The sequence below is a fragment of the Penicillium alfredii genome (assembly GCF_028826965.1).
Source record: "Penicillium alfredii strain IBT 34128 chromosome Unknown utg000009l_segment0_segment0, whole genome shotgun sequence".
In the NCBI taxonomy this organism is placed as follows: Eukaryota; Fungi; Ascomycota; class Eurotiomycetes; order Eurotiales; family Aspergillaceae; genus Penicillium; species Penicillium alfredii.
Genome location: NW_026622706.1, coordinates 3,884,257 through 3,907,912, shown reverse-complemented (window position 1 = coordinate 3,907,912; position 23,656 = coordinate 3,884,257). Strand labels below are relative to the sequence as shown.

Sequence of the window (23,656 nt, the reverse complement as noted above, 5' to 3'; positions counted from 1 at the left end):
GACTACAACTTGGGGAGATTTGGATGGTATATCATCATCAGACTCAAGGAACCACACTGTATACATCCCAGCTACGTAACATACCCCAGCAGATCCCCTGGTCCCTGGAAGAAACTGTGGAGACAAGCCTCGGCAGCCTCATTGGTGACGCAACCATCCCACCAACACAGAAGACCCCGAGTCAGTCACGAACACATATCCTCTCATCCCCCTTCTTACTCTTGTACAAAAGACCATGTCTCCGCGCTGCTTTATTGTCCGCCACGGCGAAACCGAATGGTCCCTGAACGGGCGGCACACCGGCATCTCAGACCTGGCGCTCACAGCGAACGGCGAGAAGCGGATCCAAGCAACAGGAAAGGCACTGGTCGGAGACGACCGACTGATCGTGCCACGCAAGCTTGTCCATGTGTATGCGTCGAGTTTCGATATTGCCGTTTGGTCAAGGAGTCAGGTTGGCCCACTGACACATACACACCGATGAATAGTTATGTCTCGCCCCGCACCCGCGCCCAGCGCACGCTAGAGCTTCTGGAGATCGGCTGCAAGGAGCGGCTCCCGTGGAAGGAGAAGCGCAAGCCCGAAGCCGAGGAAGAAATCCGGACCAATGCACGGGTTGAGGTCACCGAGGCCGTGCGGGAATGGGATTACGGCGACTATGAGGGGTTGACGAGTAAACAAATCCGGGAACAGCGGGCAGAGAAGGGGGAAGAGCCGTGGAATATCTGGACGCAAGGGTGTCCGGGAGGGGAGTAAGTGTTGTATTTTCTCGTGGTTGGATATCACAAGGAGGGACAGGGAACAAGCGGGAAAAAGGTTATGGTGGCCAATGGCGGATTAAGCTCGCTAACTACATCGCGCAGATCCCCCGACGACGTCGTCCGCCGCCTCGACGCGCTCATCGCCGACATTAAGGAGAAATACCACCGCCCCAGTTTCGACAACCCCGACGCGCCGAAGGGTGACGTCCTGGTCGTCGCGCACGGCCATATCCTGCGCGCTTTTGCCATGCGCTGGACGGGGAAGCCATTGACGGACACCTCATTGATTCTGGAAGCCGGGGGTGTGGGCACGCTCAGGTGAGTACTGATCCAGCTGCCAGATAGATCCATGGATGGTTTGAGTTGCATCGAGTGCAGGTGGCAAGGTGGGCATATGCTCGAAGAAAACACAGCAGCTCACAATCATCCACAGTTACGAACACCACAGCATCGACGAGCCGGCGATCATTCTCGGTGGAGGGTTCGTGGTGGAGTAGAGGCGGACAATAGACAAAGATGGACAGCTTTGCATCGTGTCTGCACAGTAGTTAGCACTGTCGATGCCAAGTATATAACCAACTGGACATAGACCGAATACATACCATGAAGAAGAGACTTGAGGTAGATCAATCCTCATCACTCTCCTCCCTTTTGATACCCTCCTTACCACCAATTTCATCCTCATCATCCACCCGACTCTGGCCCTTACCCCTCAAATCCGGATCCGCATTCCCCTTAACCCCCTCCTCCCCCAAAATCTTCGCCGACCCCATAAACAGCGCCCCAACATACCCACCGAGAAAGCGCATATCCCCGGCCTGCACAGCCGTCATGCGGAGCAGGTTCTCAGTGTCAGCGAGGTTGGCGTTGAGCTGTGCCAGCTGCGAGTGGAGGTGCGCGTACTGCCTGGTTTTGGCAGCGGACATGGACGGGGTTGAGCCGCTGGTGCTATTGCCACTGCCACTGCCACTGCCACTCATGCCGCTGGGTCCGAATGAGGGTTGTTGTGCTGCGCCGCTTAGGTTGGTTCCTGAGCCCGAGGTTGGGAGGATGGAGGGGCGGGAGAAGGTGGTTGAGTGGGTGGAGTCGTGGCGGCGGTGTTGGGTTGAGAGGGGAGGCATTTTGGAATTGGGTTTGAGATTGGTTACTGTTCCTCTTTGTTGCTCTGGTGGTAAACAATACCTCGGTTGTCTTGGTCAAGTGGGACGTCTGTAGACGAGGGTTGTTTGTTTAGTCACGTGGTCATGGACGACGAGACCGAAGTATATCATCTACGGTACAGCTACAGTCCATGTACTTAGCAGTTGATCAATTATCAACTACAGACTAGACATTTAGTGGACTGCACATGCAATGGATATAGCCCAAAATATAACAAAAGGTCTATCAATTCGTCCGCTCCCTGAAGGATACGAGACTGTCCAGAGGGCAGCATGAAGGACACTGCTCCCTTCATTAATTCCCAAACACGCAAGCCAAAGCAGATCAAGACAAGTCAAACCGAATCATTTAAACCCCTTTTGGAATGCGCCAGAGCCCAATCCACAACCCCAGAGACAAGATAGGCTGCGTCAAGCCAGCCACATGAGAGCAAGGAAAAACATAAGGAAATACCCGGGCAAAAACAAATGAGAACACAAGACAAGAGCAGGCAGCGTATACGAGCCCAGGGAGATAAGAGGACAACAAAAAGGAAACATGCGCCGGTTCGGGTAGTGTACAGTCATGCAGAGGAGATGAAAATAGTGCGACTGAGAGGGCTGGGTGTGGCCCCAAAGCGCTATAGCGACACGCTGTAAAAAAGAGAAAACACAATGAGAATGTCTTGGTCCAGACTCGCGCAGTGGCCTCGATAAAATCGATAATGCCGCAAAGGAGAAATGAGTATGAATGCAGGACAGAAAAACAAAACAAATAAACGCAGGTCCGCGTCCCGACACTCCGAAACAAACTGAGGAAAATAAGATAAGCAATAAAAAGGAGGAAAGAAAACAAACCCCTATGTCCCTCATGTATATGTAAAGCGAGCAGTAGAGTATTAACCGGTGCCGGACTCCACGGGCTTGAAAGGGTATCCATCCGTGAAATGACACACGACGATGCAAAGGGCCCATTCGAAACGGGCAAAGGATGAGCACCATACTCGGTCCCAGCCTTGTGAAATGGGCACGTCATTTCAGCCGTCGTTCGCCGGTCGGGCATGAAGGGGGATCATGCCGCGTTCGTTCAGCGAACGGGCGCCGCAACGGCTTGCTGGCCGCCGAGGCTCACCTGGCTGCTGTGAGCTGATGCTTCGGAATCCAGGTTGGCACTGGCTCCACTATCACCACTCTCCGCGCTGGCGCTCGCACTTCCGGTCAGACTCTTGTTCTTGGGAGGGCCTTTGGCGGGATACTGTTTGCTCACCCCATAGTGTTGCTCAACTTGCGGCGGTCCCATCGCATGGCCGGGTCCTGGCGGATACCGAGGGACGGGGGTACGCATGTTGCCAGGGGGGGACGGCTGGCCGTTATGAGGTCCACCAGGGGGTCCGAGATTCGGGTCGTGGGCGGTGACAGGGCGGCTCATTCGGGGACCGGGTGGACCGCCCGGTCCCCCAAACGGCGTCGCGGGGGACTGACTGTTCCGTCGGCTGGTCGGGTAGGGACGTGGCGGGAAATCACCCATGTGGCTCGTTGTGAGGGAGTTGGCGCGCGAGTCCGCGTGTAGCTGGTTGCGGTCGACGGCTCCGTATCTGTTAGACGAGTAGCTCATCATCGGGTTATCCATGAGAGAGTCGTGGAGACCCGGAATTTCCTGCATGGCGCGATCGGTCGGGCGTTTCCTGCCGAAGTATCGACCAAAAGCCGACGACGAGGGCCGGCTGCTCGGAGGGCCGCCGGAGGCGAACTCGGGGTTTTTGCGTATCTGACTGGCACTCGGGGCCTTTCTTGCGCGACGGGAGGTAATACTCATCATATCGACGTTGTCTGGATCAATGTGAGGAATCGCCATGGTATCCATTGGGTCGAAATAATCTTCATCCTCCTCGTCAAAGGCCGCTGCTCTGGGAGGGGGTCCACGGCGGGGTAGGCCCCGTCGCATGCCCATCTCCTGTTCCCGTACTTGCAGCTCACGCTGGCGAAGGGCCAGTTCGCGCTCTCTCAAAGCCAAATCAGCGGCAGCAGGGCCAGGGCTCGCGTCGGGGTACCCATTGCTGCCATTTTGGTGGGAGAAGCCACCCTCCGCATCATCGTAAACGACCAGATGGCTGAACTCTTCCAGGCCCTCCATTGACGGATCGCGCGAGACACGGTTGCCCGGAGGCAGTAGCGGCCCACCCGGCGGTCGCGGCATCATACCTGGTGGTGGCCCGCGTCGCTGCTGGGGAATGCCCATGCTTGAATTCGTTCGGCTCGATCGCATAGCAGCACCGTTCATCGGTGGCGGTGGCCGTTGTTGCGGCGGCGCAGAGGACAATCGGGGAGGCGGGTGGCCTATGATCGATGCAGGCGGGGAATCCCCTTGTCGAGGCTTGGTCTGATTCACAATATTGGCGTGGTGGAGCATGGCGTACATGGCTTCGATCCGGGGCACACGGACGTTGGATTCGATAGCCAGTTTGATGGGCGACCCGAGGAAGGTCTCGACTTCCATAGGCCTCCGAGCCTGGAAGTCCTGATACATGGTCATCGGGGCTTCGGACGCAGTCATCTTCTCGATCGTTTTTTGGCGGAAATCGCTCGGAAATGAGCAGCCCTGCGCCGAGGCGAGCTCGAGCAGCTCATCAATGACGCCCGTCACCAATTGTCGAACCCCGACTTTTTCCAAGAGTTGTGCTAGGCTGGGGGTTTCAAACAACACGCTGGCGGGATGGAACGCGATCGGGCTACAAGGGGTAGTTAGTATGTGAGGAGTGTGAGGTGCCTATTGAGTACTTACCCAATCATTCGCTCAAACTGCTCCTGTCTGATATTATCCGAGACCTTACAGTCGACTTGTCCCGAATTTAAAGTCATCGCTAATGCGCCCGCCATATCGTTTTGAATGGAAGTCGGGATGGCGGATTGCTTGTTGGTAGCGCCCACATAGATTGCGCTGGAACTCAGATGCTCAAACTCGCTCGGGCCGGTTTGGGAGATTTCCACCGAGGACACGAGGGAGAGGACGACGTTGGTTGGGTAGCGTTGCTCCAGATGTGTTTCGATGCCAATGGTATTCGTGGTGTTGATGAGGATGCAGGTGTGTTGAGGAGTGACCACAGATTCGATGACCGCAGCCAGGTCGTAGACGTCGGGGAGGGCTTTTACACAAAGGATGACATAGTCGTAGGCGTTTTCACGGGATGAGGCATCTTCAGGATTGCGGACCACTAGAAAGCCAGAGTCAGCTCGAATACATGGAGGCTCGCAGGATGGGGTTTCATACCATGACGGGGTTTGAACCGCTCATTGCCAAAAGCTTTCGATCTGTCGATCCCAGGTAATTAGCGACAGGGGGGTCTCGAGAAGACACCGAGATCCACGTACTTGAATGAGACACCATATTGAGAGACAGCTTCAAAGCCGGCTTTCCAGACCAGAGTCACATCGCAGGAGGTTGTCGCCTGAAGTCGCCAGGACAAAAAGGCCGAAATCGCATTGCCACCCACTGCACAGACTCGCATTAGAGGACGGACCATGGTGGGCAGAGGGAGTGTCAATGGGTTGACACGAGATACTCACCGGACAGGATTCGCAAGCGTGGAGGAGGAGCCATAGTCAGATCTGGCAGGAAGTGTTGGGCGGAAGGACCCAGGTCGAAAGGTCCAGAGGCGTGAGGCCGCCTACAACAAACACCACGAGCAAGCCAGTATTTGCAGAAAGAAGGAAATGGAAAATGGAGATGATGAAAGGGGAGAGAAAGACAGGGGAAGGGGGGAGTAGGGAAGCAGAGAGAAAAAAACGAGGGAGTAATCAGGGAAGAAGAAGGATGGGAGAGGTTGGCGATGGGGGGGGACTTTCCCGGTCACTGTTCGCCTCTGGGGGATTCGGAAAAAGACTGCGCGACCGTCAAAAAGAAATAACAAAAAAAGGGAAACAAACTTCAAAATTGAAAGAGAGAGAGTGTGAGGGAGAAAGAAAAGAACGGTTTTTTTTTTTCTCTGGAGACCTGGAGGCCTTCAACGGTCGTGGATCCCCCGCCAGACTCAATCCGGAAACGGATAAGAATCGGATGCAGAGAATAGCGATATCACAAATTCAGAAAGAGAATTAGAGAGAAAATTAATGAGAGAAAATGAAAATGAAAAATGAAAAGAAAAGAAAAAGAGAAAAAAAAAAGAGTATCCGGCTGTCTACATTGACTATGTCTATCTGCGCTATCGGTCATTTTGTGTCCACGCAATCCCGGTCGTACATGCATTTCTGATTTCTTCTTTTCTTCTTTTTTTGTGGTAATCTATTATATCCTATTATGATATTACTAGATTACTAGATTATTATATATTAGATGCTAATATTATATTATTATCCAAGAGGCAAATCAAGTCTGTGCCTGACACCTAGCCACAGTGGTATGCTGCTAGTCCATAGTGCAGGGTGGGTTGTACTATAATTAAATTGACTCGATTTTTTTTTTTTCCTTTTTTTAATTATTTTATGCTCAGAATAATTCTGGGCCCCAAATCGGCTTTGAAAGCACCAGTCAACGGACCACTCTCCCCAATAAAAACCGTCGGGGTGGATCGGCATCTGTGCTGTCTCCATTAGGATTTGAGCATGTCTATCACTTGTTATCACAGAAAATCTATACATCCACATAAAATATATAAAAAAAAACTTGACCTCTGAGGACTTTGATATTTAGTACACTTTAGTCTCCAAGCCAAAGTATCTCTGAAAGACACAATACTTATGTACCTCCGACGCGTATCTCCCCCCTGTCATCCTATCCACACCGGAACCCACTTGCGTGACAGGATTGGTGGTGGCAAGATACAGAGATGAGAGGTTCATAGCAAATAATTAATCTGAAGGTCTGTACTTGTTGGGCTTTTCTTTTCTTTTCTTTTCCTTTTTTTTCCCTATACTAAAATACTGCAGCCTAAGCTCTCTCTCTGGGCATCAATGTCAGGTACCTATGAGTATCTATTTAGTACCTTGGTACTTCAAGAATACCCAATCAATCAATCTAGGGTTGTATTCCACACATACTTCCGATGGATCTAGGTGATGATAACTTCCCACAGCATACAACCAGGTACACATGCAGTGCCAGTCTGTTTATTTTGTTTTCCCCGATCGCTTGACAACTGGACTGCTGGACATGTGCCACCTGAAGGTACAAAACAATTGATAAAAAAAGAAAGAAAAGAAAAAAACGGGGGGCACAATCGTGCGACGGGATAAGAGGGGGTTCAAGCCATATCCCCACTCTGGTATCCAGGAATTTCCCCGGGCGTTGTGGTATTTCGGGTGCGATTCATAGATCAGGTCCTCGCCCTACAACAATAGCAACAGCAGTACAATAATTTTTGTGCTTTCGAGGAATCTATACCCAATACTATGTCTCTAACACAATGAGTTCCCCTCTATCTTAGAGAGTAGAATTACACAATTCTCGGTGGCAAAATAGGGTTGTTCTCGGAAAGGAGGAGGAAGGGATATTCAGGATCGGCTCAAATACCTTGGAAGGGGGAGGCGGTGTTGTCGCATACCCAAGCAATGATCGACGCGCGTGCCGACTGTTTGCAGAGGGATGCAAATCTGATAATAACAATATATTATTATTACCATAATTAAGGACACATTGCCAGTCATATGCTAAAAAATAGGAGAGAAAAAAGTGTAGATCTATACATATCCCAGTGATCTAGGAGTTGCCCTAAAGAACCAAGGTCTACAGAAGCAGATATTCAGGTTGAAAGCTATGGTGGAGACACGGGCCATGCAAACATGAAATATTGTCCAGTAATCAATGGCCCTCTCTTTTTTCTTTTTTTTTTTTTTTTTTTTTTTTAGAAATATGTGATCGACGACCGGAAATCGATCAATGAAATACACCACATGCCAGGTGGTTGGCAAAACCCACGTTTCCGGAGCATTTCGCCCGGACGCAGATAATCGATGTTCTCGGACCTTAAGTTGATATGTACACTTTGCTCCCGTGGACGGAATATCATGGTATATCATGCAAGCATCCCCCCCAGAGAGGTCGACTCAGCCACGATCGACCTGATTAGGGCTGCCGATCGGTGATTTCATGTCTATCAGGGGTAGGAGGAATGAGAAATAGGGGTAGTTACATAGAGTTGTCAAAAATCATTATAATATTCTACAGCAATAGCGACATAGCATGATCACTATTTTATGAATTTGTATTATACGTACTGAATAGAGTCCCTCGAATCAAGAAACCCTGAAACATCCAAGATCACCTCGATCCTGGAAGGACCCGAGAGCTCCGCCGAAAGCTCGAAACCGCCCCAGAGCAACGGCCTGCCCCGAACTTGAGACTCCCCGTGTGAAATTCATACATTGAACTAGTTCCATACTTACTAGATGGAAAACCCGGAGCCTCGCGGGAACAACAGAGAACCTACCGAAAAAGAACATGAATATTCTCTATCAGTAGGAACAAGAGTAGTGGTATTATTATTATGCGGAGAACGCCGTTCTCAACCTCAACAATACCGAGGGAAAACTACCATGAGAGACTAGGCCAGTCGGAACGGAGGTACTCGACGCTAAAGCGAAACAGAGACCCCCACGGTGGACACTGTCTACTCCTTTCAAAGTTAGACTACTTGATTCTGGGGGGGTCCGAGACAGACTCTGCCTTGTTTTTTTTTTTTTTTTTTCTTTCTTTTTAATAATACGCCATAGCTAGGGGTCAAAATTGAGTGAGCACTAGAGACAGGCCAGGCTAGTATATAGCGAGGATTTGCCGAAGATTCCAACAGTTGGTTTGTCGTTTATTGTATAATTTCTCTGTCCTTTCGGAGAAATTTATGTGAATCTAAAAAAAAAAAAAAGAACTTGCCCCCGGTCCCTTAGCTTATACTCCCTAACCAAATCGAGTTCCCCTTACAAAAGATCGAGTCGTTTATGCCGATTGGATTTTTCTTAATTTGAATTTTGGTGTGCGGTGGTCCCCCGACCTTGTTTCTTGTTTCTTTTCTTTTTCTTGTTCAGCACTTCTCATTTCCAACTTGACACTGCATCCTGCACAAGAAAAAACTCTACGCATCGCCTGTGACGAACCAATGCCCACGCCAGTCGATAGACCACTTCATCAGCCGATTTATGCGCATGCAGGACCCACGGTGGACGAGAGCCGTCCCTGCAGGAATCTATGGATTCCTCAAAAGAAAATATTTGCGAGGCTTCATTGACTATAGCAAGATTTGGGCTGGAACTCAGTCAAAATACCAATTCCTCTCGTAGTGGTGCAGATATCCAATACTCTTTGACATTAATCATCGCTAGCACTCATTATTCGCTTAAGCCCAGTCCTATAAGGCGCAGTACATGCACAGATCTAAGACACCTGAGTCAAGACCAGCGCCACTGAATTCAGTGGCGCGGAAATACAGAATACAAACCCCAGACGAACATTTCAAATTATCCAGATTCCATTCCTATCTTGAGAGATACAGTGCGGGTTCATGGCTCATTCACATCTCGGATAACGAGACATGAGAGGGAATACCCGAGCAACAAGAAAAAAAATCACAACCGAGTTGACGCCGAGGGAAACAACCATCTTTGCAAGGAGAGAGAGAAAAGAGAAGAGAATCGAGCTGCATTTTCACCCAGCGACCATCAAAAGGAAAAGGCGCCTTTGTACCGGGAAGAAAACACTTTTTAAGCCATGTAGGTGCTCGAGTCAACGCCGCCCTCGGGGTACTCGCTAGAAACAGAGTTAGTCACGATCAAAGGCAATACAAGCTTGGGGATGGGTCAAGCATACGGAAGAGCAACCTCGAAACGCTTCTCAATATCCTTCAGAACCTTGTCGTCGTCCTCGGTGCTCACGAAGGAGATCGACAGACCCTTGGTACCGAAACGGCCGGCACGACCGACGCGGTGCAGGTACGAGTCAGCATCGGCAGGCAGATCATAGTTGATGGCAAGGTTGATCCGCTCGATATCGATACCACGGCCGAAGACGTCGGTGGCAACGCAGATACGCTTGTTGAACTCCTTGAACTCCTTGTAACGTTTGATACTAGAGAGCCGTCAGTCATTGCCCATGCTGATACATTTTAAGAGCCAAACTTACCGCTCCTCCTGGCTGACACCGGAGTGCACCGCGATACTCGGGAAGTTGCACTCGCGCAGCAGCTTGTCCAGCTCATTCGCACGCTGGGTGCTCTTGACGAAGATGATGACTTGGTTGAACTCCAGGTTGTCCAAGAGGTCGTTCAGCTTGCGGTTCTTCTCGTTCTCGGAGAGCTTGATGTAGTACTGCTGCAGACCATGGAGAGTGAGCTTGGTGTCGTCGTCAACATAGACTTCGAGAGGGTTGCGCATGAACTTCTTGCAGATCGGGCGGATCTCCTGGGAGAGGGTGGCGCTGAACATCATGACCTGCTTGTCGGCAGGGGTAGCACGGAAGATCTCCTGGACGTCACGGCGCATGTCTACCAAGGGGATCAGCAAGAATCTTAAACCATATAGCAGAGGCACAACTTACCGATCTGGTCAAGCATCTTGTCACACTCGTCGAGAACGAAAGCCTTGACGTTGCGCAGCGACAGCTTCTTGTCACGAACCAAGGCGTTCAGACGACCGGGGGTCGCGACAACGATGTTGGGGTGGGTCTCCTTGTTGGACAACACCTCGACATCCTTCTGGATGGGGGTACCACCGTAGAAGACCGCAGTCTTGACATCAGGAAGATACTTGGAGAAACGCGCATACTCGTTCTTGATCTGGTAGGCCAGCTCACGGGTGTGGCACATCACAAGGATGGAGCACTCGCCCGGGATGGGCTCCAGCTGGTGGAGAGTGGTTAAGACGAAGACCGCAGTTTTACCGAGACCCGATTTGGCCTGGCACAGAACGTCGACATTCAGAATGGCAGTTGGAATGCAGACTTGCTGGACTGTTGGGAGGCGGAGCGGATGTTAGACTGTATTCGACCCAAGGATGAAGAAACAAAAAACAATTCGCGTCGCAATGTCCGTCCATCGCCCGGTGATACTATCGTCGAAATCGGAAGTGCCATATCGCCCACCATGCCCTCTAATAAATCACCATGGCTGGAGGCCATAATAGTGAAGTACCATGATTCATGTCAAGAATCTGGCTCTGCAGACGACATGAGGAACACCTCACATCGAGATACCAGCGATCGTTATCGCACAATTTTTCCACCCATTGTACCATATTCCACAAGATTCTCGTGGATAGTAACAGTGACTAAAGCTTTGGCCGAGGAAAAAAAAAAGGGCCGCCGCGGCACTGATTTCGGGGGAAAAATGACTCGATCCCATGCTAGGCCATTGTTCAAAGACAAATGGGTCTCACGCCGTCTGCAGATTCGAGAACGACTGCTACTACCGACCGAAGAGATTCACGCAGAGATGGACGGACGTTGGAGCTTGGAGTAATGGAGGAACGCTTGTGGGAGAAATGTGTTAGACTAACCCTCCGATGGATGTTCGAAGCCGCAGTCGGTGATGGCACGCAAGAGTTCGCTCTTGAGCAGGAAGTCACGGAAACCGGTCGAGTGGATGCCGACATAGCTGCCCTTCTTGTCGGGGCGGCCGCCAGTCACGGTCAGGTCACCCTGCTTGTCTGCATCGCCATTGGCAGCAGCTGGGGCAGCAGTAGTTGCGGGAGCCGTGGTCTGGAGCTCCTCGTCCGAGTAGTCAATGAGATCCTCCTCGTGAGACATGATGGCAGGTGTCAAGTCGTGAAGCTGTGGTTGTCACGGGTCTTCTCGCCGGGGGGTGAGTAGAGGGTATGGGGAACTAGGGTGGAAACGAAGGGCCAAGGAGCAAATATGAACGAGAATGGGACTATCAACCAAAGTCCCGTGGAATTGACTGATCGTAGGGGACGAGGCGACGAAGCTAAGCTGGAGAGATGACAGGTCGGCGAGGAGGCGAGGGATGAAGAGTTGGGCAGATCACGTGCAAGACAGCATCACCGTTTCAGGGCTAGCGTCCTTCGGAGCTTTTCTGCTGCCGCCGACCGACTGAACGTCTTCAACATCATGGCCAAAGCAAAGGGCAAAAAAGATGCCAAACATACGCAGAGCCACATCCGAGCTCGCCTGGAGTATCTGCAGCATGCAGCAACCTATCTTCACAATGCCCACAGATTTCAACCAGGGAATGACGCAGAGCCCCGTGACTTAGCTTCAGCCCAGCTCGTGCCACTCAGTGATGACAAGGCTATCGAGCCAACGCCGGCTGCTACCCAGCACACTGCCAAAGCCCCATCAGCCAATCTTTCTAGGGCTTATATCTCCCAGATGCGTGGTGTGTCATTGAAAACCCAGATCCGACTGCCGAGAGCCCTGAAAAGATCCTTCTGCAAACGCTGTGATACCCTTCTCACGCCTGGGGTCAATTGCACCCATGAGATTCAAAATGCCAGTCATGGAGGCAAGAAGCCATGGGCTGATGTCTTGGTTGTCCGTTGTCTTGTTTGCAAAGCTGAAAAGCGATTTCCGCAGACCGAAAAGCGTGGGAAGAAACTGGTGGATCGCCGGAAGGAGTCACAGCCGCCAATTCAACTAAAGAAGTCATGAAACCTGTCGGTCAGTTACTCAACGCGCTACTCTGCATGAGCAAGGCATGATGATTTTGCTTGATTCTTGAAACCACAACCTGCGGCATGTGTCCTTGGCGGCTACCGATAGACTCACCTTTTGAGTTGTCCGCTGCTATCTCAGTTTTGCGGCTGGGCTGAAGCAACCTTCAGCATAGCCGTGTCTTCTGGCGACTAGAAAATTGAAAAGGACAGCCGTCGCATACAACCAGGACTTGGGATTGCACGAGGGGAGAGAGTGGATCAGAATTGGAAACCCTCGGAGCTTATTCATATGGCGCGCGGAAGGAGGACCGGGGGAATTCTGGGCGACGAATAAGTGCTTGTGGAATTTTACCTGGGCAGATATCTCAGGTCCGATGAATTACCCCGAATGTGACAGCGAAACACTACAAGCATGGCCATAGTCACCCCAAGGATGGGAATTGATCAAGAGACAGCAGACAACCTAAATGGATATACATGAACATGCAGAGAGGGGAATCGAAAGAGCAACGGGTCGAAACGCATCAAAACAAAGCAAATATAACAGGGTCATGTGTATGGACTCGAAGCAACATTTGAGAGAAAAGAGATCCATCGTCACTGTAGTCATCACAAGTTGGGGCTCAAGCAATGAATACCCGAGCAGTCAAAAGAAATCCAACTCCAGCGCCATCCAAACACTGCACGCCCATCCAGGTCACGGGTGGATGGGGTCACCCAGCCCGAAGGTGCCGTGGGGCAAGTATGCCGTTCTTTCAACCGATTATTCATAAGCCAGGTGCAGAAGAAGAAACGAACAAAGAAAGGCAAAGTATTGGGGACGGCGTGTCCGCGAGGACTGGGTGGATATATAACGGAGTCTTCTTGGGAGCGAGATCATATAGGAGTGTATCGAGAGGACTATCCAGCAGTCGGGCAAAAGGGCATGTAATATTCGGACGGTAAAGAGGTTGGGAGATCAAGTTATAGGACAAGATTACTTGTCACGGTCCAGCAAAACGGGCGGTTTGGGAGAGGAATAAGGGATTGAATCAGCGGCGCCGGCGAGAACTCTGGTCGATGCGATGGTCCAAGTTCTCGATTCGACCGCGGAAAGACTTGACGATATCGCGGATATGAGCAATCTTGGCCAGTTCATTATCCAGCTCGTCGATGGAGGCGAGAATCGACCGGGTGCGGGCAATCTCCGCATCAGCATTGCGGATTACGTTCCCGGCGCGGTCGTAGCTATTCTGAATGGAGAGTTGCATTTGTTCCTCGAGCTAGACATTGGGTTAGAGAAGTGATTTAGAACAAATCAAAAAATCAAAAATCAAAACGAGGTGCCATTATACGAGCACGCAAGGGAGTGGAGAAAGAAACATACATATTCGATGCGGCCACTGATCTGGGCCTGCAGACCATCCAACTGGTGCGACAGCGCGCGGAGACTCATAGGATCCAGCAACAAGCGGCCCTGGCTGCTGGCGGCGCTGGTCGCGCGCGAGCTGGAGTTGCTGGTTCTTCCAGTTCCCCTGCCCCTGGAACCCCCATTGCCGGCATGGCCGCCCTGCAGAGCGATCTGCTGCTGTTGTCGAAGGATCTGGATCTCGGAGGAGGTGAGGCCAAGCGAGGTATCGGGGATCGAAGCTGAGACGGACATTTGGTCCCGGCAGAGACATGCTCCGACCGCGAGTCTACGAAGCGCCGATCAAACTCGATGGGAGACCGGACGAGCCGCGGGTCATGGTGGACGGGAGGAGTTGAAAGAGGAGGAAGAAGGGGGGGGAGAGACTGGCAAGTTGCGAAAGACTGTGTGCAGTGGGATCGGAATGCGACTATCGGATGGGGTGGGAGAGCTTTTGCATGAGGCGGAGAAGGGTGATGGTGTGAACCGCCTGGAATCGGCGGCAACTGGCGGCTCTTGAATCCAGTCAAGTCAAGGGAAGGATTCTGGGGGTATGTGTGTTATATATCAGAAGTCATTCTATCCATGCACATAGAATTGTATTTGTTGACCTTGTTGGGCTGCGAATATGATACCTCGGGCCCCCAAAAGGATCCAGAGAAACACTAAAGAGGGGGGAAGGGAAAAAGCAATATCACTGGTCTTGATGTGATCCAATTTCTCCGTGTTATTATGCTGATGACTATGATATTCCCCGGCATGTCCTGTTTTGCTTTGATTCCTTGGGCGATATAGATTGTGTCTACTATGGACCAGGGAATGCCATATCTGCATTTCGAGATTAAAGGCTCTTACGTATTTGTTAGTTTGCTTAGTATATATTGTATATTTTATCCAGAAATGTCCAGATGTTAGGGTATACATAGGATCGGCTCCATCGCGTACCATGGATAGCTCTCTCCACTCCGCCTTAGCTTTTCCCCCGTTTTCCCAACTCCCAATTTCGCCCTGCAACCTCCACTGCCTAACCCGTGAGGCTGAAGCAACTTCAAGTCGATCGGCACCTACGAGGGGCTTGCAGCAAGAAACGCGCGCCTGTTCTGCACGGGATAGTACTCCTTTGCCCCGTGAACGTTCATCATTTCCCGTCCAGTCCGAAATCCTCCTGCGTGCGGTCTCGACCCAACAGCCTGACTCGAATCGACACCACTAAATACCCAAGACCGGCGCTTGGATCACCGGTCATCGCAGCCTCCCAGACTCCGCCAGTGCCGGCGTTTCCGCACTGCGCGTGTGGGTATTCGCCAACCGCCACCTTCGATTCCCCTACGCCCTTCACGTGAAAACCCGCCGAATACCAGACATATCGAATTCTCGACTCTCTTACTCTAAGAGACCCTTGTACTCTACCACGCGCAAGCCAGAGTTGAAGAAATCGCGGGATTAGTTCAACACAAGCAGCGAGAGGTACCGCTGCCCAGACACCATGGCCAAAGACAAAGAACGATCGGTCAACCCTGCGATGGCGCAGCGGAAGCAAGACAAACAAAAGAGCATGAAAAAGAACAAGGCCGAGGCGCTGGCACGCCGGAACGAGAAACTGGCCCGACGCAACCCAGACCGAATCCAACGACAGATCAACGACCTCAAAGAGGCCGAGGAATCAGGACAGAGATTACGACCACGTGATAAGGAGATCCTCGAGGCGCTGGAGCGGGATTTGCGCGCAGTATACAAGGCACGTGAAGCGCTGGGCGACAAAGCGCCCAAGTTCGGCCATGGCGGGCGAGGCGGCCATCACGGCGGGAAGGGAGGAGGTAGAGACCGAGACAGAGAAGGGGACGGCGTGCTAGGCAAGCGGAGGCGAGGTTCAGATGGTGGGCGGTTTCCGCCGGAAAGCGAGAGCAGCGACACGGATGAAAGTGTGCGCGGGATTCCCATGCCGCGCGATACACCGCCGCCGATTCCACGGCAACAGCACCATCGCCGACGAGGCGCGGGCGCAGATTCACAAGAAGCACCGGGGCATCGTGGACCGCATGCGCTGCCATCTAAACCGCCGGCCGTGGAGGCTAAGACTGTCTACGAGGCACAGCCCGAGATCCGTGATCTTCGCCAGGAGGCCATTAACAAATTCGTGCCGGCAGCCGTGAGGATGAAACAGGACTCTGTCCGCGGGCAGGGCAAACTACTGGAGCCCGAGGAAATGGATCGCTTGGAGAAGGCTGGGTATCAAGCCGGTGCTGCTGCCACGACAAGTAATCCACAGGGTGGTTCATCGTCTGGGACCGGCCAGGATCAGAGGTCACTAGAGGAGGAGGAGCAGCGATTTAACCGGGAGCTCAAGTCTGTTCAGATCGAGGAGGTTGAAGATGAAGATCTCTGAGATCCAGTTTTAAGTCAATATAGCGCTTTATGTATCAAAATCAGTATCTGCCTCACAGTTGAAGACCAGAGGCAAAGGTCTACCGGTCTATTCGCCCTCACCGGGGTAGTCACTAGGTAGCATAACAACTTTGGAAGTACGCTGGTTTAGACCATGTTTAACCAGGCACTGTATTCATGGACAAAACGAGAAAGACTTAGAGGATTGATCTGAGAGCAGCTGGACTGGGTCCCATAACGCTGGAGCAAAAATGCCACCGACAGACCTAGCAAGTCCAGAAATACCCTTCAGACTAGCTTAACAGGCTTTCTACCGTGGCTATACTATACTGAGAAGAGAAGCAAATTTGAAGACAACAGCTTCATGAAAAATCCGATATGTACATCCACAAAAGACGCAAGTAACAAGCCCAAGAAACACCCAGTCTCAAACCACCAAACACCAAGCCCCAATTGAGAGATAAGAGAGCGAAAGCGAAGAAGAAAAGGTATTATCCAAACGAGAGACAACCTGGAAATCCCAAACACACCGGATGAGGGCAATGCGAGAAGCATAAAAATCGAAAAGTGTCAACAATTTGTGAAGGGCAGTAGCCCGGACACACAAGATGATAGGGCAAGCAAGTAAGGAAGAAGAAAACCACCAGCAGACGCGCCGATGCAACAAAAAGATCATGTACAGAAAAAAAGATCTCCTCCCAGGTGGATCAAGGCATGGCATCATGGCATCACAAAGGAAAGAATCAGTCGAGTCGGGGGTGCAAGGGGGGTGGGTAAGCCAAACACAGAGAAAGGCAGATGCATCCAACTCCGTGTCTTGCATAGGCAAGAATGCTCCCAAAACGCAACAGTATCGAGCCGAACTCCGTGGCAGAGAACAAAGAGGTATGCGCAAGAAGTGAAGAGGGAAGCGAACGACGATCGAAGATTAGAGTGTTTCCCCCCCCCCCCCCCCCCCCTAAAAAAGAAAAGAAAACACCAAAGAAAACGCCATCGATAGAAAACTGCTCCAGAACAAGATAAATCGAGGGTGAAAAAAAAAAGTAAAGAAGAAGGAAAAAGAAAAAGAAAAAGGGACGGAAAGATCACCGCAGGTTGCGGATCACCTTCTTTCCACGAGCCAAGAAGGGACTGGGCATCTCATCCCGCTCAGGGTCCCAGATAGCCGGCGGCTCCCGTTCAGAGCACTTCAGACTTGTCGGAGCAGTGGCCCGAGAGTCGCTGGCACATCGCTTGACCTCGTCCATAGGACGGCCACCCGCCCTCGCCTGAGCGAGTTCCACTAGCGTGCGACCACCCATGTTGCGCTGCATGACAGCCTTGAACATTTCCTCGCCGCCACCATTGGCCTTGGGAGGTAGTTGCTTGGAAGCGCTTTTGCGGGTTGGAGACCCGGCATCGGCAGCCAAGTTCGCCGACGACGGGATCTTCGACAGGCGACGGTGAGGAGAGGTGGCTCTGCTTTCGCTCATGCCCTGGCAGTCACTAGACTGGGAATGGGAAGGGGACGGGCCACCAGAAGATGCCTGGGGAAGTCGGGTTCCATTGGACGGGAACAGAGCAGGCTGGGTGCTGAGTTTTTGCATCAGGGCTGCGGTGTTCTGGCGAAGAAGGGGTCGTCGGGGTGCCTTGAGAGGGTCTGGCTTCACCTTTGGTCGAGTAGGCGAGGGCAGGTCGGGGGTGTCATCCTCATCATCAGAGTAGGCCAGGGTCGGCTCCCATTTCCCCTTGTGTCGCTCGCCCTCGACGAAGATGTTTCGAGAGCCACCAGCTCCAGACGTCCGGCGAGGAGATAGCGAGAGAGAGGCAATAGAGATGGGCGAAGGCTCGGCCATCTGAACATCAACCGGTGAGTCCAGCACCGTTTTGGAGCGGCAGAATGGAGTGCGGTTCTCCTTTAACTGCTTCTTTCCATTTGAGGTGGGCGATCCAAGCGACGGCTGACTGGGGTGAGTGCTCGGGGGTGTGTTGTTGTTGTCATCACTTGCGTTGCTAGAAGATCGGCGGCTTTGGCCGCTTGTCCGCGAGGACTGAGAGTTTCGAGTACTCGTTCGGAACACATCTTCTCGAGTATTGCCGTTCTGTTTGTATTTCTCGACCTCGATAGACACTCTTTCCTGGACCTCCGACTCGAAGCGCTTACGGAGGCGGTCCAGTTCGCCTTGCACCTGTCGGTCAATCTCGAGTCGTGCCTTGACTTCCCATTCCCTGCGAACAGTACTCTCAATCTCGCCTTTGATCTGCTGCTTTTCCTTCTCCATTTTGGCCAGGTTTTGTTCCATTTCCCGGACCTTTTGAACAGCCACTTCCTCACGTCTGCGCAATGTCTTGCCGAGGTCAACCACCTCCTTCTCTTTGCGCATGAGGCGAATGACGGGAAGATTGATCAGGGAAGAAGTATCGGGACGGTGGTCCGGATTAACCCGCAAGCAGCTTCCAATGACATTCTTGAGTTCGGGCGAGTAGCAGTCGGGGAGGGAAGTGAATTTTCCCTCCCGGATCTTCTGAACCAGCTGGATGTGGGTTCGGGCGTTGAATGGGGGTTCCTTCTGGCAGAGCTCGTACATAATGCAGCCCACAGCCCAGATATCCGAGCGCAGCGTGTACTTCTCGGCGGCACAGATTTCAGGTGACATGTAGAAAGGCGTGCCGACATACGTTGATGCGAAATCGTGGGATTGCATCTGCTTGGATAGACCAAAGTCACCAAGCTTGACCGTGTTGTCGCTACCGAGGAAGATGTTTTCGGGCTTAAGGTCCCGGTGTAAGATGGTAACCTGCCCCTGTTTTCCCTTGAGACCCGAAGGCTTGGAGGCCGGGCCCAGGATGTTGGAACCCACGTCGGCCGGATCCGCACCATAGTGGCAGCGATACAAGGCCGTGACGAGCTGGGAGAGTATGCGCCAGACGAATTCTTCCTCGGCAAATTTGTTTGTCTTCTTCAAATTCTTGATGACCATGCTCAAATCGCCACCGCCACAGTACTCCATGTACAGATATAGATCCTGACTGGCCTTGAGGTGTTCCCGGTGGTAGTACGCGACGATATTCGGGTGTCGAAGGGAGCTCAGGATGTTGAACTCGGCGGTCAATTGTTCCCGTTCTTTTTGGGACATTTTGATGTAATTGATTTCCTTGCGGCAGAGGATCTAGTTGGTATTAGAAGGGATAGTCCTGCAGGGTGTCATTGTGAGTCGAGTACTTACGAATCCATCTGTTTTCCGTTTGACTTTGCGAATGATGCCAAAGGAGCCGCATCCTGAATAGAAAAAGTTAGTTTCAATACATTGGAAGTTGATCAAGCCCTAACTTACCAATCTTCTCCAAGATGTCATACTTGTCTGCTTCAGCCAGAGCAATCGCCATGGCTATAGATTGCTGGACACCAGACAACGGAATCACAGGGATAGAAGAGAAAAAAGAGAAAAGAAAAAGGAAGATTTAATGTGCATCAAAAATGGGGTGCCGGTGTCCCTGGTCGTGGAGGAGTTGAGAAGAAAAGTAACCAACGGTTCGGAGTGTAGAAGCTCTCTCTAGCAACGGTGTTTGGGCGATCGTTGTTGCTGAGCAACCGCAGACATGGGGCTTAGCCAGTTGGGCAGGCGGTGTGCCCCTCGGGGTGACGTTGATGAGTCAGCGCGGAGGATCTCCTGGGCAATGAGGACACTTGATGGGGGAACTTTTTTGTAAAAGAAAATAATCAAGTTTTGCATTGAAAAGTAATAGCCGTCAAAAGTCTTGTTGCACACAGTTTGGTATAGTTCATGTACCCAGCCACTCGTAAACATAACAAGTGCCGTGCTAACCACCTTGCCCTAACTCCGCCTGCACGTGACGTTTATCGATAAGCATCGCGCGCGTCCCGCCGAGCCGTCTCCCACTTTCGAGTGGCAAGGTATAATATATATCGACTGGAAATGGCCGAACGGACAGTGTTGCGCAAAGATCAGCTGGAAATCAGCTTACATAACGAGAAAAAGCTGATCAAGGAGGGTGCCATTAAGGACGATAACCCCCTCGACCTCAGTGAGCCGTTCCGTGACCTATGCAGTGCATGCCGTAAGGGCGATCTGAAAGTCTGCCAGGAGAAGATCACCGAGGGTGTCAATGTCAATGCCCGCGATCCGTATGACTATACACCTTTAATTCTGGTAAGTTTTGCCTTTGTCGCAGTGTCAAATGTCAAAATATATGGGACAATCCCTCACGGTAATACTTCCCCACCAACAGGCGAGTCTGTGCGGGCACTATGAAGTCGTCCAGCTTCTGCTCGAGTCCGGTTCACTGTGTGAGCGAGACACTTTCCAAGGTGAAAGGTGTGTATATATTCTCCCTCAAGGCAACCAGGGCTAACCATTGGGTTTCCATCAGATGTCTCTATAACGCGCTGAATGACCGTATACGCAATCTGTTGCTTGAATATGATTATTCCAAATCTACCGATCCGCTGCAGCCACTCGCGGCTCATATATCATCGCTTCTGACGCGAGAATCACCGGTAACAACCGATATTGTTGTGACCGCCGCCGACGAATCTCTTTACCTCCATAAATTCCTTCTCGCGGCGCGCTCGCCCTACTTCCAGGCCAAACTGGCGACCGCTCCCGAGACCACAACATGGAAACTTCCTAACACAACCCCTCCGGAGGCATTCAGCGCCGCTATCAAATACCTTTACTTTGGAGAAGCCCCGCGGGAGCTGCGGAGTGGTCCTGGGACCGGGTTCACCGAATCCGAGGTCTTTGCGGGGATCGACAAGATCTCCAAATACCTGGAGATTCACAGCCTCGTGGACAGCATCCTCGAAAGCGGGGATAGGAGACTTGCAAGGCAAAGGAGAACCATGGAATTGGCCAAGGGCCGAGATCAGCTGGAAGAATGGTTCCGTCGGAATGTTCTCGGGAATAAGGTGGTGGTTGACACTGCCAAAGTGAATGACGTGAGATGGGATCGAAACAATGCGATTTTCGCAGATGTTTTGCTGAGGGCTGATGAGCTTCCCGAAGAGGCGGACGACACTGCTGGTAATCCCCAAGATCCCAACAACGGCACATCCAATTCACTGCCCATCGGTCCAGCATCTGCCACGGCGGAGTCTGGCGCATGTGAAGCCCAAAGGTCGACCCTCTTCCCATGTCACCGGGCAATGCTATTGCGCTCGGAGTTCTTCCAGGCCATGTTCTCATCCTCGTTCCGGGAGGCCTACGTCAAGGATCATTTGCACATTATCGATGTCGACTGCTCGCCGGAGGTGCTGGAGATCATTCTAACTTTTATGTACACGGAGCGAGCCGATTTCGGACTGGACGTTGCAGTCGATGTCCTGTTTGCGGCAGATATGCTCTTTATCGAGAAATTGAAAACCAAAGCCGCCGTGGTGATCAGCACCCTGGGAAGTGGCGGGATGTCGCAAGCCGAGGCTGCGAAGACTCGGGGCACCACGGAAGAAGACGACATCGATATCTACGCAATCATTCGCGCGGCCTGGCTGACCCGCGTTCAACGCCTGGAGGAGTTTGCAGCTCGGTATCTGGCATATCGACTGGAAGCTCATATCGACACGTCAGAATTTGCGGAACTCATCCAAGAGTCTGCATCTCGCATCCAGGCCCGTCAGGAAACAGACTCGATCGAGTTGCTGGATGATATCCGGTTTTATCTCAGCGAGCGCTTTAGGTTGCGATTTGACGATGCGGGCCTCGACGAGCTGATGGAAGAGCCAGCTCGACCGGAAACTGGTGACGCACATCAACCCTTAGAGGATGTGGCGAAAATCACAGATGGAGTCGATCGACTGGATGTCGCCCAGGCGACAAACATCAGCGATGTCGCGGCAAGGCAGCCCCAGAAACTGCAAGAGCATGCTCGTGAAATCCGGACATTGGACGGTGCCGTTGCGGATGATGAGTTCACTGAAGACGCAATGAATTACCAGATCTTACTGGAGAAACTCGATATGCTCTTGGACAATCTGAATCTGGATGCATGATCATGGAGCTACTGTTGGTGGAGGCAGTTATTGTGGGCAGCAAAGGTTATATACGATCTAACGAGTGTTAATTACGGGCATTGGAAATAGAAAGCTAGTACAGTATATATGTTTATCTCACTTGCGGCTGGTTTTCCTCCTTTTGTTGGTTTCATTCCATTGACACGCTGTCTCAAGAGGATGATATATAATGCCGAAGGAACCCCCCACTTTTTTTTTTTCAAATTCAAAATTTGTGCACAAGGTGCCTAATTTCCTGGAGTATTCGGTGATGGGAAGTAGAGCCTGAGCAAATATCGAGGATATATGAACAATTGATATACATTTCATTGTTGTAGCTGTGATGCATTCATATATAGTAGGCAGATATTTGCCATGCTTGGCTACAAGGTTTATGATTGTACCGTAGGTAGCGAAGCTATTCCAACAGTTCCAACAAATGGCTGCACTCCGAATATCTTGTCTTCTTCCAAGGTTGCTGAGAGGATCATGCAGATCAGTCACCGCAGAGATAAACTTATGATCCCATGGGAAGCAAATGGCTTGTCATACCGGTGCCCTAGCTTCTCTTTCATGTCTTGTATCATGCCGAGTTATCTTTTGGAGGAATTCCTCTCCTAATCCACCAAGGATATCCTCCACATGGTCCCCTATTTGGCTGTCGTAACTGGACACGAGATAAATCTGAGGCGGATGTTGCTCTCGCAGAGTAACGCCTGAGTTGATGGAGGCCCCACAATTTGTCGAACCCAGTTCAAGCTGAGCTGAAACAAGCAGGCAAGTGGTGTCGCTCAAGGGTTGGGTTCGAAGAAAGCATGGCCGCATGGTCGTAATTGTGCCGCCGTCGATTGACGATCGTAACCGTGGTGGTTACCCTGTCTTCATTCAAAGCAACTCCTATTCAACGTCCCTTGTGCTGCTCTTCGTGGTTGGCTCCGCCAATCCCCTTCTCTTGCTTCTCCTGCACCCTCGCATCCAAATCTCGAATCTGACTTTCGATCATGCCTTTCCGAGCAGTCAAATTGGACCGCATGCCTCGAAGAGCCGCAAGCTTTTCGTCAAAAGTAGTTTCCTGATGCTTGCGGGAATTCTAATTAAAACAATGTGTTAGGAATCAAATGAATTCATCGCGTGTACCGTTAAGTCTCGGTGTTGAGGCTTGTCCGTCCGAAGATGGTCTCATGCATACCTCGGATATCTCTTTGTTTGTCTTCAGGCCTGCTCCATACAGGGTGCCTGCAATAGTGATTGAGGTGACGGCAGCCGTCAAGACCAGCCTTCGAGCATTCGGCATCTCGCGTGTTGGGAGAGACAGATGCAGCGTCTCCACAGTTGAAGCCTCCGTAAAACCGCGCTCTCACCGCCTACCTCAACCAGTTTTAGTATTGCAAGACGCGTCCGCGTT

At 51.6% G+C, this 23,656-nt stretch overlaps 10 protein-coding genes across 10 annotated transcripts; 4 read left to right on the top strand and 6 right to left on the bottom strand.

Annotated features, from left to right (window-relative positions):
• Window positions 1-172: 172 nt before the first annotated feature.
• On the top strand, window positions 173-1,258 carry NUU61_007405 (histidine phosphatase family protein; the record flags this gene model as incomplete). Its single annotated transcript, XM_056657930.1, has 4 exons — window positions 173-411; window positions 489-752; window positions 864-1,079; window positions 1,195-1,258. Coding segments are annotated over 4 exons (783 nt in total), but the record flags the coding sequence as incomplete, so codon positions are not given.
• Window positions 1,259-1,387: 129 nt separating this feature from the next.
• NUU61_007404 (DASH complex subunit HSK3 family protein) lies at window positions 1,388-1,882 on the bottom strand (the record flags this gene model as incomplete). The annotated part of the gene is made up of 1 exon (XM_056657929.1): window positions 1,388-1,882. The coding sequence occupies one exon, from the start codon at window positions 1,880-1,882 to the stop codon at window positions 1,388-1,390; it is 495 nt and encodes a 164-aa protein (XP_056510729.1).
• A 1,105-nt stretch (window positions 1,883-2,987) lies between these two features.
• NUU61_007403 (ketopantoate reductase family protein) lies at window positions 2,988-5,498 on the bottom strand (the record flags this gene model as incomplete). The annotated part of the gene is made up of 5 exons (XM_056657928.1): window positions 2,988-4,629; window positions 4,683-5,112; window positions 5,169-5,209; window positions 5,270-5,390; window positions 5,465-5,498. The coding sequence occupies 5 exons, from the start codon at window positions 5,496-5,498 to the stop codon at window positions 2,988-2,990; spliced, it is 2,268 nt and encodes a 755-aa protein (XP_056510728.1).
• Window positions 5,499-9,586: 4,088 nt separating this feature from the next.
• On the bottom strand, window positions 9,587-11,624 carry NUU61_007402 (ATP-dependent RNA helicase SUB2; the record flags this gene model as incomplete). Its single annotated transcript, XM_056657927.1, has 5 exons — window positions 9,587-9,632; window positions 9,693-9,950; window positions 10,005-10,365; window positions 10,419-10,829; window positions 11,375-11,624. The coding sequence occupies 5 exons, from the start codon at window positions 11,622-11,624 to the stop codon at window positions 9,587-9,589; spliced, it is 1,326 nt and encodes a 441-aa protein (XP_056510727.1).
• A 321-nt stretch (window positions 11,625-11,945) lies between these two features.
• On the top strand, window positions 11,946-12,485 carry NUU61_007401 (ribonuclease P Rpr2/Rpp21/SNM1 subunit; the record flags this gene model as incomplete). Its single annotated transcript, XM_056657926.1, has 1 exon — window positions 11,946-12,485. One exon carries the CDS (start codon window positions 11,946-11,948, stop codon window positions 12,483-12,485), a length of 540 nt encoding a protein of 179 aa, XP_056510726.1.
• A 1,036-nt stretch (window positions 12,486-13,521) lies between these two features.
• Window positions 13,522-14,132, bottom strand: NUU61_007400 (uncharacterized protein; the record flags this gene model as incomplete). The annotated part of the gene is made up of 2 exons (XM_056657925.1): window positions 13,522-13,752; window positions 13,857-14,132. 2 exons carry the CDS (start codon window positions 14,130-14,132, stop codon window positions 13,522-13,524), a joined length of 507 nt encoding a protein of 168 aa, XP_056510725.1.
• A 1,231-nt stretch (window positions 14,133-15,363) lies between these two features.
• On the top strand, window positions 15,364-16,263 carry NUU61_007399 (WW domain binding protein 11; the record flags this gene model as incomplete). The annotated part of the gene is made up of 1 exon (XM_056657924.1): window positions 15,364-16,263. The coding sequence occupies one exon, from the start codon at window positions 15,364-15,366 to the stop codon at window positions 16,261-16,263; it is 900 nt and encodes a 299-aa protein (XP_056510724.1).
• A 1,084-nt stretch (window positions 16,264-17,347) lies between these two features.
• nimA (serine/threonine protein kinase nimA) lies at window positions 17,348-19,628 on the bottom strand (the record flags this gene model as incomplete). The annotated part of the gene is made up of 3 exons (XM_056657923.1): window positions 17,348-19,411; window positions 19,469-19,521; window positions 19,577-19,628. 3 exons carry the CDS (start codon window positions 19,626-19,628, stop codon window positions 17,348-17,350), a joined length of 2,169 nt encoding a protein of 722 aa, XP_056510723.1.
• Window positions 19,629-20,179: 551 nt separating this feature from the next.
• NUU61_007397 (ankyrin repeat and BTB/POZ domain protein) lies at window positions 20,180-22,251 on the top strand (the record flags this gene model as incomplete). Its single annotated transcript, XM_056657922.1, has 3 exons — window positions 20,180-20,413; window positions 20,493-20,578; window positions 20,634-22,251. 3 exons carry the CDS (start codon window positions 20,180-20,182, stop codon window positions 22,249-22,251), a joined length of 1,938 nt encoding a protein of 645 aa, XP_056510722.1.
• Window positions 22,252-23,152: 901 nt separating this feature from the next.
• NUU61_007396 (uncharacterized protein) lies at window positions 23,153-23,545 on the bottom strand (the record flags this gene model as incomplete). Its single annotated transcript, XM_056657921.1, has 2 exons — window positions 23,153-23,341; window positions 23,441-23,545. The coding sequence occupies 2 exons, from the start codon at window positions 23,543-23,545 to the stop codon at window positions 23,153-23,155; spliced, it is 294 nt and encodes a 97-aa protein (XP_056510721.1).
• Window positions 23,546-23,656: the final 111 nt, after the last annotated feature.